Source organism: Canis lupus, chromosome 4 (genome assembly GCF_003254725.2).
Source record: "Canis lupus dingo isolate Sandy chromosome 4, ASM325472v2, whole genome shotgun sequence".
Taxonomy (NCBI): domain Eukaryota; kingdom Metazoa; phylum Chordata; class Mammalia; order Carnivora; family Canidae; genus Canis; species Canis lupus.
In genome coordinates, this window is record NC_064246.1 from 26,678,167 (window position 1) to 26,690,909 (window position 12,743).

Genomic DNA, 12,743 nt, shown 5'->3' on the forward strand with positions numbered 1-12,743 from the left:
ATTCTCATGCTTGTAGTGCACCAAGGTTTCTTTCTCACTGTGATAGAAAAAGAAGGGCCTCAAGTCTTTGAGGACCTGCTAATGGTCTAAGCAGAATGTACCTGTTCTCATGACCTCAAACTTGTAAACCATAGGGTGGTATGATAACAATGATCTAGGATCCATCAGCCTTCAGCAAGATGTGAGACGTGCTACTAGTGGAAAGAGCATGGATTCTAGAGTTGCAGAGGCCTTGCTTCAAATCTAGGCCCTGCCATTTATTGAACAAATTGGTTAATATCTCTGAATCTTAGAGATATTGCCAGGATTAAAATTGTGCTGAGGCTCAGGAGTGAAATATGGAGGCCACTTGGCATGGAGCAAGCACACAGTATATATGCTTATGGTGCTGGTTTACCGTGATGGCTTTGAGTTATGGCTATGGGCAAAGATAGCTAGGAATCTGAAGCCAGCCCTGTTCTATTTCTCTTTGTGGGCCCTTGCCTGGTTTCCTAGTCCATGAAATAGACCAAAAGTATCACCTACCTCCAAGAGGTGTTGGGGGGGTAGGCCCTTTCATTTAATACATGATAACTCTTAGAACAGTGCCCAGCACACAGAAGGTTCCATCAGCATTAGCTATTATTCTGAAAGCTTGTATTGTTTCTTCTGTCACTGACGTGGTCACTATTGTTGTTGACAAGCCAGCTAAAGCTTTGAGATCCTGGCAGGAAAGACTTACAAATTAGGGTAAGGACAACAGGTAACAGAGTCATGGAACCCTCACGTATGCTCAGCCTCCAGCTGAAAACAGACTTGCCTGGCCCTGACTGAAAAGGGAGAGGTGAAAAAGCTGCACCTGGAGAAATCAAGCCTTGGGGGGCCAGAGCAGGGCAGGCTCTGACAACAATCTATCTCGGAGATGGGGATATTTTGTTTGAGACACGTCTAGTTGGTGTCGGATCTTTCTCAACGGTCATGGGATGTGGTGTGAATAGAGAGACCTGGGCTATCATTGAGAACAGTGTGGCCCTGTCAGCAGGTGATGGCACCTGAATGACAGTGTGACAGGGAACAGAAACAGGGCTACAGCTAGCAGCTCTGCCTGCCACAGTGACAAGCACTGTGCAGATTTCCACCCGACTGGGCCTGGGAAGGCCTGCCAGACGGTGTGCTGTGTGCTACCGATTTCTTTCAGCACTTCCTATTTTGCCATTCATAGCCTCTTGCTATTAAGCAGACAGAACAGCTCATATCCTGTGGACAGATGATAGATATGTCATATCTCTGAAAAATTGTTTGTCTTCCACAGGTGTATGGGCTTCCTTCTACAGCCGGCAGGTCACATGACACTTTTCAACACTCTCTTCTGTACCAGCTTCGCATCCAGAGTCTATCAAAAGGGAAATCTTTCACATGCAATTACGATGGAAAATAAAGGTGATGAAGTGCTGTGTACCAAGAAGGGATGAGATCAAAGGGTGCTAATGAAAATGGATTACAGTGGAAGGGCAGCTTCCACTACAGAAGTTGTGTGGAACTGCTTAGGACCTGGCACTGCTTGGGGGCACACACTGGCATGCACCCGTGTGCACACAGAAGGGACAGCCACAGATAAAATCACAGGACAGCTTCTCTTAAAATAATAAGTTGCTGGGGTTGACTAACCCAAGAGGAATTATGGATACTGTGTAATCGTGTCAAAGTACTACAAAAGCATCTTTTTCTCAGTAATTCACATAATACATGTTTCCTCCAGCACCAACCAATTAGTGGCAGCACTTCAGACCTCCAACAGCCTAGTTTACACACATTGAGGCTGATTTTCCAATAGGATCTTCCATAGCACAGGGCCTGAACACCCAAAAGCGTATTGTTTTTTATTGAACTCTGGGAGGTCAAGGGGAAAAAAAGCACAGCCTGGTGAAGTTTATGAATGAAGCTGCTTATCATTGGAGTCTTTGCAGTCATACAGTGCGCCCATCTTGGTGGCATCCTTTTTAATTGGAGAAGAATTTCTCTGCCTACCAAGACCCTTTCCTAGCAACAGCCATAACCTTGGAAGTATATATCACACACCAGCATTTCAAATTCTGGAAAAGAGCTTGCCAAGACCAATTTAGCAAAGGTTTTAGTTTTTATATCCAATCTCTTGCTTTGAAATACTACAGGAAAAGCTAACTATTTTCAATTAATTGTGGGTAAACCAGTCTGAATTGGTTTAAAAAAATCCTCTTAATTATAGATTACTTGAAAAGAAATATAATTGTATTAGTCTCAGTAATGGTAAAGGCAGTAATTCAAAGGAAGCTAACACAATTTTGTCAAATATCTTTCCAAGTTCTTGCTTTAATGGAAAATTAAGTAGTTTACCAATTGTAGTAAATAGATGCTCAACTATTTGAAAATTGCTTGTTTTTCTACATAGGTTTAAAATTGTTCCTATTGTCTTATTTAATATATTGGATAGATTAGTAACCCTTTTCCCTCTTTTGCAAATATAAAAATAATTGAGTGGTCACTTTCATAAGTAATAAGTCCTACATCAGTGAGGGTGGGGAGATAAGGAAAGGGAACCGGCATTTGGTGAATGTGTGCTAATTTGATTTTATCTTCACGCAAACTATTTGATGTAGATAATATGTCCATTTTTCAGATGAGGAAACCAAAATTCAGTAAGTTGGTCAGATGGTGATAGAACTGGCATTGAATTCCTGTCTTATCTAGCCTCTCCATTGGCATTCTGCAACCTTCACTTTTGCACCTTGCTTAACCCACTTTGGCTGGCTGTCACATGCTGTCTGTCTCTAACCAAAGGGTGCTGGTCCAATAGCAGCACCCAGATGCTTTTATAAATATTTTTTGTTACCAAATGTAATAGAGATTTCTGAATGAAATGTCTATCTGTTCCCCAGAGGAACAGTATCACAAAGTGAGTGGTCCTTGCAGTGCTATTTTCATAGCCCTCAAGGGTCCTATCTTGGAAATATAAGCAGGCATTCACTTGAATTCTCAGTGAATCTGAGTGAGCAATGTGCCTTATAGAAGACTTTGTGGTAAGCTAAACGGACATGGAGAGGACTTCTTGACTACATTCGAGTGAATTGGGATATGTAGGGGTCAGTCAGGAAGGCTTCCTGGAATGGATTTTCACACACACTGGTTTCTGTGGCCCTTAATTTTCCAGCAGTGTCCCCATTATGTCCACTAACACAGTACCCAGCTATAATTGGGTAAGTGAATCCTGGGGAATTTTCATCCATTAGCACTTAAATGTGAGGTAAATCATTAGATTAGAGCAGTGTTTTGGAAGTGGATGGCAATGGGCACAGGAAAGATGAATTTCAAGAGGAGAGGGGAAGAGGAGCCATTAGCTGACAAGGGAGATTGCAGAGAGTGCAGGATGGTAGTGGGAAGAATTGGGTCCTGTGAACTCAAGGAGTGGGGGTAGGAGTGTAGTAAAGAAACGTTCCTTACTTGACAATTTTGCCTAAGGCCAGCTTTGCTTAGTAAACCTCATGGGATCATCTTGCTCACTTCAAAGGATCTGGCCCACCAGAAGAACAAAACAATATTTCCCTCTGTGGCAACTTGGCATTGCAGCTGTCATCACAATTGTATCCAGAAAAGCAGCTTATTCAAGTGGCAGCTTGTTCCTTGAGGCTTGTCTCATCTTTGAGAAATGCCCAGTGACACCTCTCAGAGGAAATCCCTCATTCCAGGACTCTGTGATATTTTCTGCAGGCAGCAAGTACTTTAGGAATATGTTCCTAGGCATAATGAGCCCTGGGATGGTGTTCACTAGTTTTGTTGGAAACCAGACCAAACTTCCCGCACACAGCTCCAAGAGGCACTGAAGAATTTCTGGTTGTTTCATTAGACCTTTAAGAGCTGTTGATTGAGGACTTCATTGAAACCAGCTTTTATGTCCCCAACCTCACTCTTTCATTTTACATTTAAGCCCAGACTGCTATTTACTGATGGAGAATGGAGTTGGTGACTGATTAAAATAAAATGTTTCTGTAACCTTCAGTTGCATGTAGAGAATAGAGTGCCGTCAAAGAGAAATGAGTAGGGGAGTAGAGAAGACATTGTTCTCTCTGTTCTCCAGAACTTGGATTACAAAGCCTTAGACCTTGAAGGGGCTTTAGTGAAGCAAGTAACTGGCCTAATTCTCATAATGGGCAGATGAGAAAGCTGAGGACAGGAGAAGCTCTACAGCTGGTTGGTGGGTAATTCTATAACTAGAATACCTTGTTCTCATCTGCAAAAGATGGTTAAAAGGTAGGGATACGCTGCCTTTTATAATGCAGGACGACTGGGATGGATGATCAGGAGTCACATGTGGTCTTTTTGGAGAACCTGAGCTGTTCAGGCAGTAAGGAAGAAAATGCATCAGGAGGTCTTGGAAACCATCTTCAAATATTTGTGGAGCTGCCACACCAAAGTGTGAGGAGATTTATTCTGTGTAGGCTGACAGTGTGGCTAAGATCCATGGAGTCTTAGGAGAACATGTTTGACTCAATGTGAGGCAGGTATTGATCTGCCTTCGGTAAGGGCCTGGAATAGTTAAAAGACTAGAGAGTCTGCGGCCTTGGAGGAAGGGACTGTCCAATCCAAAAATATGTTCAAAGGGATTTCTATGCTCGGAATATTTTTTTTTCAAAGTTAAAGTTAATCAGCAAGTTTCCCACCACAATCCCCAAGAGTCCACATCGAATATAGAAGGGAATGGGATGAAAGCAGACACTTAATGTGTCAGTCTCTGGTCAAAGTATGTTATCTGCTGAACAATTCATTATTCTGGGTCTACCGTGGCCCTGGGGGTCATAGGCCTTAGCTGTGATAGGGCTCAGAGAAGGAGTTGCTGTGAAAGGAGGGTGTGCTCTGTGGACATTTTTTAGGCTAAAACTAGAGATGTATTGATTTGTTCTTAGGTAAACCCAGGGATAGAAAAAAAAAAGGGGGGGAGGGGGAAAGTGGCACCCATGGCTGAGGTACCTACTATTAGTCTAAAGGGGGCAAATCATTCCCAGGTTTGAAAGACTCTTACAAGACCAGCAGAGACCAGGCCTTAGAAGGGGCCAAGTCCCACCAAGAGGTGATAGGGAACCTCTCAAAGAGACCTTTATAGTTAGTTCTGAGAGTTAAGGGCCATTAAGAAGAGCATCCAAGGCACTGGAAACCCTGAGCCCCAGACTGGCATGGCATGCCTTACTCTCTCTGCCTCACTTACTTGGATATCCTCAAAGGCCTAGATTCTGAGCTCTAACTTGTCAGATTGCCATATGTTAATTGAAATCTCTGAGGCTTGAACCTTTTTCTTCCAGAAATCTTTCCCTGGCCTCATAGACCTATACTGGAATTTCCTGCCTCTGAGTTCTGGGGTAAAGCATGGGTGACAGGCCATGTATGTCAGGACCCTGAGAGGTCTCAGGGATAACACTGACAAGTCGAATCATTACATGGGCTGGGTCCTGTCTCAAGTTCTCTTTAGTTTCCCCTAAGAATGTCATTGTTAGTCCCCTTGAAATATCTTCTCCTTTGGTTCTTCACTGTTCCCAGTTATTCTTCTCTCTAGGGTGGAAGCTGGTTCCTGGCCCAGTAGAGGAAGTTGTTCCCAAGTTTAGGAGAGCACAATCTCTTCTCCCTTTCTGTATACGTTTCTCAAGGACCCACTTACCTCTTCCAGGTTAGTGATGTATGACCTAAAGCCTTAGGCTCATCCTCACTGAGTTATTCAGTACCTGCTCTAAGGGAACTGATTTTGTCACTTGCTTTGTTTATGCTTTGTCACAGGATCTCCATTGGCTTTAGGGTGTTTAACTCATCCTCAGTATTTCCTAATTTCCTCTTGAAGGCATCAATAATGTTTGTTTTTCTAACCATAGGTTGTCCCATCTGAGTTGCTCATGAAAATGAGAAAACATTGACACATTTCTGACTCCCCCTCCTGACCTTGGGTTTTACTTGTTGGCTTGTAAATCTGAACTGGAGGAGTAAACTTATTTGGAGAAGCTATGAAATGTCTATCCTTGGAGACTGTTTATGTTGGGGATGAGAGGAGAGTCTGTGTGCCCACAAGTACCAGGATCCAGGACCTGGGATCAGGCTAGAAGCCAGAGATAAGGAACTCCTTTTAATCTTTACTGCAAATGGAAATAGCCAATAAATCAGAGCTATTTATTGAGTGCCTACTGTGTTTGAACAACAGGGGAGTGGGAATTTGTAGAAACAGATGAAGTTATCTTAACTGAAAGCCTACCAGGTTCTTCTCATTTGTTGAAGACCTTTGGGACTAAGCTAGGTAGTGGTACCAGTGGTTGAGAAATTGAGAATCAAAAAATTAGATTAGCTTCCTACTTGAGACTTGGAAGCCCTTTGTCACTTTTATTAGATGAGGCTGCATCTTAGGATGGCAGAAATGAAACCTCAGCTTTCTACGCAGCACTTTTTATGCCCCTTGGTAGAATGTGGAAGACACTTAACCTCTCAAAGCCCATTTTCTCAGCTACCAAGTGAGTCTATCAATACCTTCCTCAGACTTGTTCTGAGAAGTAAATAAAACACTGTATTTTAAGTGCTTAGCACCCGATAGACATCCAGTAAGCACCAATGACTGAATTGTAGCTGGACTATCATTGCTAGTGACCAATATGAAGAAGCTGAAAAACATATTGTCTGTGTTGTAGCCTATATTGTCTCATGGAGAATCCTGGTTTCAGGTTCTTTTATCTCTGCCAGATTTTATAGTATTAAGCTGGCACACTGTAGAGGGTGTCCTGGGAAAATGTCTGATGGGCCAGAAAAGAAAAGGACAAATCTCCCTAAGAGAGCTTTGTGGGCTCTTGTGTTAATCAAAACAGCAAGGAACGGTGGAAGGAAGGCAAAGTTAAGAGTGTACTTCACATACTCTCAAGGGTGAAGACTGGGTAGGAGAGACTGGAAAAGGAGGTGGGATGTGGTGGTCCCAGAAGAGAACGATGATCAGCATCAAGCTTAGTCAATGGAATTGAGACAAGGACAAGCCAGTTACAAAACACATCAGCTGGGGCAGTGAGGCACCACCTGCCTCCTAGTCAGACATCAGAACGCATGGCCCAAATTCTGGGCGGGTTTAAAGGGACCAGAGTATAGCATGGACCCAAAAGAGGACAGTGTGCCCATTTCTGGGCAGGAATCCTCTCTCATTTTTCTCTTGGATGCTTTGAATTTAGGTAGAAAGCCCCTCAACTTTATTTACAAAAAAGCAAATTTGCCATCACTCCAGTCATGTGCTTCACTTTTACATCAGCTCAAATGGCACTAATTTTTTGAAAGTACAGAAATTGTTATTGTGATAGCAATTTGCTCCCAACAAGCAAAGGCCATGACAGGCTGGCATTATCCAGATTTTTTTTCCATGACTCCTTCAAAAATAATAATAATATTTCAAACGGATTGCAATGTGGTTAATGAGATATTTACAATGATTATCAGAAGTGGAGAGGCCTAGACATTTACACTAGTCAGCTGGCAAGATTAACCCAAGGCACTTTGACCCACCTTTTGAGAGAAAAAAGACCTCTCTAAATTTCAAAGGAAAACATCATTTATTTGCATCCATATTTCATTTTTAAATACCGAAAACTTAAATCAGCCTCACACAAAGGACCCTGGTGATAGCTCAGAAGAGTGAGATAGACCACGTATTTATAAATGCCCATGGTGGCCATGAATGGACAAAGGTCCAGGTAGGTGCAGAAGGGGATCTAAATATGCTACATTTATGAATTTTTTGTTTGAATAAAGAATCAAATTGCACTTTAAAATACTAGTCAAAAAAATAAAATAAAATACTAGTCAACTCTCCTTTGGACTAAAGCACTAGAACTTGCTTCCTTGGTCCCATTAATGGGAGTTGAGGTGAGAGATGACCAATTTCACTCAATGAAAGAGGAGAGACTGTATCAGACACAGCAACTGTTCTGTTAGAACAAAATGACATCTCCTGCCTTGCCCTGTAGCATTTGCAGAAGTGTTTAGAAAGTATAGGAAAATGGGGCAGAAAAAATAAAGTTCTGTGAGGAGTTGTGGAAGAAGAGTAGAGCTGCCAGGGGGTGGGGTCTGGGTGCGGAGCTCACACTGTCCCACTCCTAAATACACTCCAATGGCCACTTCTCTAGTAAATGCATTGCAGTTCTCGAGATATGAACCTATTCCCTCCCTCCCTCAATGTTCCCACTGGGTACCTCCTTTTCAGCTCCCAGTATGTGTACTAATGACCCAAATAAGAAAGAGTTAATGATGGATGGTGCTCATTTAATTGGCTGAAATTGAATGATGTGCACTTTCTGAATCCCGTTAATTATTGGATCTAATCTACATATTGGCAAGTTGTCATAAGAGATGGGTTGCAAATGCTGAATCAAAACTTTTCCAGGCTTGGCAGTAGTAAAATGGCAATGTGTTAAATGTTCTCTTAGGAGATTAGAAAGGAACTTTTGTGTAACTGTAATACAGTCATGATAAGATAATGGATTACATAGACTCCTTTAAGACATTGACTTTATATATCTTGTATATTCAAAAAATAGCCTTTCTGGTTTGAATGTGACTCTTTATGCACAAAATAGATAATGGTCGGTGATGAGTTACTATACGGGGATGGTTGCAGCCTGTCTTGTGCATCCAAATGCTAGCCTGCTCTCTCAGGTTTTGTACTGAAATTCAAAAGGCTTTGTGGCCAAGCTTCCCATGAGGGATGGGACTAAAATATAGGAGATGTTGGGGAAGCCACTGAAATTTGTGTCTAAAAATGTGAATCATGGTACTTTGTGTGTCTACTCAAAGAGATTCTAAGGACCAGACAAAATGGTGGTTTGAAAATATTTCATATGCTGCAAAGCTCTACACACTTACTGTTATTATGACTCTAAAGAGTTCCTCCTGGCCTATAAGAAAACATTTTCTCCTGCCTTCTATGAACCATAGTGAATACCTGTAGATTCTTAGCATATTATGCCAGATATATGTGCAAGTCTCAGTGTCCTTTTGTCCTTCTGTTGGGGACTCAGGCTGGACGACGGGCACATTGTTTTCCAGGCATCTTTCAGATGTTTTGAAGTGGGTCTGGTAAGAAACAAAGCTATGTTTCCAATTAATTTTCTAAGTACACAATTTGCTCAAAGTACATTTAAAAAAAAAAGGAATTCAACAATAAAGTATGGCTTGCTGCTGTTCGACTGCCAGAAATTTGGGATTCTATGGGTTTCACTAATATCAAAGGCTTCTGTTTAATATGACTTTGTATTAAAGTGGGCCTTACTGTCAACTTAGCAAAACCTCTTGTTTAATCTCAAGTTTTGTGTAGTTTTTATTAATCCAATGTGCATCTGTTAAAAATAACTCCAGATAATGCAACATTTGATTAAATAGAACTCCTTAATACAGCCATTAGCTGGTGGGATTTTTTTTTTTCCATTTACGCATTCCAGACTGAGCCTGATAAGATGGCACTACCATTTAGCCCGAGGTGTGGAATGTTAATCCTGGGATCTCGGACAGTTTGTTTATTTTTTATTTATTTCCTGAATGTGCCACTCAGAGCAATGTGGAAGATATGGGTCCTAGAAGGCAAAAGTTCTCTGTTTAGCCTTGGAGCCTCAAGAAGCTGGCAGATTAGCCCCTGCCCCAGGGGCAACACCAATGTTCTGGAAAAAGGTGGAGGAGTAGCATTGAGCTTCTGTCAAGAGTAGCCTTTCCCTTCAGGGCTCTGTGAGTAACATGTCGAATGAGGACAGAGCAGTGAACAAGACAAGCTTGGTCCCTGCTATCATGGCCTGTGTTTTCTAGCTCAAGCCACTAGTTGAGGAGGCTGTCTTGGTTTTATGATCTTCACTCTATTAAATTGAGTCTCGGCTCACTGAATGGAAGCTGTGTCCTGTTGATCACCATTTGGCCTTTATAATCATTCTTTAAAAAGCATTTTTACTGCTTATATATTTTGAATTCCTTGGAAGTTAGGGATTTGGGTTCCATTTGATTCAAAGCTTATTAACTGATGACTCATCATGGCCAAGACTGTGTATTTCCTATTCTTCCAGCCTCTCCCAGACGATTAGATATCCAGTAATCCCTTCTCTTAAGCCTGGAACATCCAGAGTCATGAAAGAAGATAGAGCAGGATGTGCTCTGCATGGTGGTGCCACATCTAAAAGGACACTGTCTATATCATAGATAGATAGATGCTAGATTTGTGCATTTACAATGATGATCCCCAGGCACACGGCAGTGTCTTGTTCTCACAAAATCATTTTATATTAAATACACCAAAAACATTTTCCCACGTATCAAATGAGTCCTGTAAGAGATACGTTTTTAAAATTTACCTAAAGACACTCCATAAGCCAGTGGTCCATTGTTCCTTTCCTCATCATGGCAGGGACCAGGACAATTCCTCTGAATAATTAGGGCGATAGAGGAAAAGGGACTAGACTCAGTGGATTTCATTTCTAACTATGCAAGTCAACCAGCTATGTAGTGTTGAGCACATCCCATAACCATTTTGAGCTTCAATTTCCTCATCAGTAAAATGGGGAGTACCCCCATACCTCATGGAGTTATTAAGATCAAATCAAGTAATTCTGGGAATATGCCTTGTTCCGTGTGCTTGGGTTCAATTAACATTATTTCAGTCTGGTGGCTGGGATAGGACCATGAGTAAAGAAGGAAAATGGGGCATAAACCTGCCAGGAGACTGTATGGGCGGCAGATTTTAATTGTGCATCCTCTGGATGACTGTGGGGTGAGGTCAGGAGACCATTTTGGCCCGGGAAGGATCATCACTGAAGTCTTGAAACTCCCTTCATTTTTAGCAGCCTAGTGAAGGGCATTCAATTTTCCTTATTTCCGTCTTGGGGATTGCAATCTACATTTGCAAGAAAATGAGGGTGTCATTTTCCTAGTTTCCAGGCACCTAGGGTGATTCATTGCAGCATTAGAAGTGGTTAATGGCAATTGAGGTAGCAGCAGTTTTTGGCGGCAAGCAGGACCCTGCCAGAGACCCTGGGTAACTCTCAGGTGTTATTACAACCTGTCTGGCTTTCTATTGCACTCCCTGGTTTTCCCATCAAGTTATCTGCCAGTCTCCTGCTTTCATTTCCTGGGCAGAGATTCAAAGGTCAGCCGGAAACCCCTTCGCCTTGCTGCAAAGGAGCTGATGCATCGATTCTTGTGTTTGGTTCTGATCACAGATTGAAATTAGATTGCTTCCTCTCCTGGCTTGGGTTATGATAGCACTCTGTAGTTTAAGAAAATTTATTTACTGTGCGTTTTGTTTCTTGAAAAGCCTGGTAATTTGTTTCTGTCCTCTACTCAATGAAAGTAGGTCGAGGACTGGCCAGGATCCAGGGGTAATGAGGTGTTGGTGAGAAAAACACCACCAGAGAAATGGATCTTTATTAAACCCTTCCTGTGGTGATGGTGGCAATATTGCAGCTCAAGGTGATGGGTCTCTATTTCCTTATGGCTTGACTGGAATTGGCTGATTCCCTCTTGAGGAGCCCCTTCATCCCAGATGGAATATGTCTAAGTTTGGTGACCTACATTCACCTGATGGAATAACACTTCCAAAGTGTGCGTGCAACTGAGAAAATGGACAGGGCTTAGCACTCAGTTGTGGGCCACGTGTAGATGTGTGTGTTCATTTTCAAGTTGTCTTCAAGCTCCTCCAGGGAGGATGAGTGGGTGGAGGAGTATGCTTTATCTGTATTTAGAGGGAGCTTCCAGAGGCTGCAAGGCCAGAATCCTGTGACTGAAGCTTGTTACAAAGAATAAAGAAAGGAAAGGTGTTCAAACCCAAGAGGCGAAGGACGGTTACCAAACTTTCTCAGTTCATGGTGCCCTTTGTATCTCAATTAACTTCTGTGTTATTTCTAAGTGCGTGCATGCTTGCATGTGTGTGCGTGTGCATATGTGCAGAGTTCCACTTATTAAGTAGTTAGGTACATTTGGATGAGTTAATAGGTATTTATTTGTGTCCTAATACGGTGTGGTCATTTGAAAGAAAAATAAGCATATTTGAAAAAAATACACATACGTGAAAGAAAAGATTTATTAAATAACCACAATTACTGCCAATGGGATATATACACCTGTTGAGCACCGCACAACTTCTCAAATCTTGGAATCAGATTGGACACTGCTACCCTCATCTCCTGTTCCACACTGATTTTCATGTAGGACTTGCCTTTTATCACAGAGACCGCCAAAAGTTTCACAAAGATAGGAGATAATCAAAAGGAAGGCATCATGAATGAATGACGAAAGTCAGAGCTACCTTGAGCTAGTAGTTTGTGGGGTGTTTGACAGCTGTTGAGTATTGCTTCACTTTCCTCAAAAATTCAAAATATTTAAAAATTCCTTTTGGATGTAAATTAAATTTGTTTTCATTGAAGTGACCCACAGTGCTCCTCTCAGTTTGCTGCAGTGATGTGGGGTGCCTCAGCTCACAGTCTGGCAGCCAGGGCCTTGGGCACAAGATGCTCTCAGATAATTCGCAACTGAGAGAGAGGAAAGTGGGGCTCCTTTTGATGTCTGGTCCTTGTAAGTGCTTCCCATCTCACCTCTGACCCGTTGCAAAGGGAAGGTACCTGCACTTCACAGGAAGTGCATTGGGTTTTATGATTCCAGGGGTGAAATCAAAAGGGCTGAAGTGAACTTAGGCTGGTCATCACAACTAATAACCCTGCATGCATCCAGTTCCTTCTTAGCCAGCTCCCACA

The 12,743-nt window shown here is 42.2% G+C and overlaps 1 protein-coding gene across 9 annotated transcripts in view; it reads left to right on the forward strand.

The window, feature by feature from the left end:
* The window catches only part of LRMDA (leucine rich melanocyte differentiation associated), a 1,023,935-nt gene that overhangs the window by 689,841 nt on the left and 321,351 nt on the right, over nt 1–12,743 (forward strand). Inside the window, exon 6 of one of the 9 annotated variants that reach the window (XM_049108826.1) lies at nt 1,292–1,419. The exons of the other annotated variants lie outside the window; for them this stretch is intronic. Within the exon in view, the coding sequence (XP_048964783.1) occupies nt 1,292–1,417 (126 nt within the window). The 3' untranslated portion in view covers nt 1,418–1,419. The remainder of the gene's footprint in view (nt 1–1,291; nt 1,420–12,743) is intronic. 9 annotated transcript variants of the gene reach the window in all.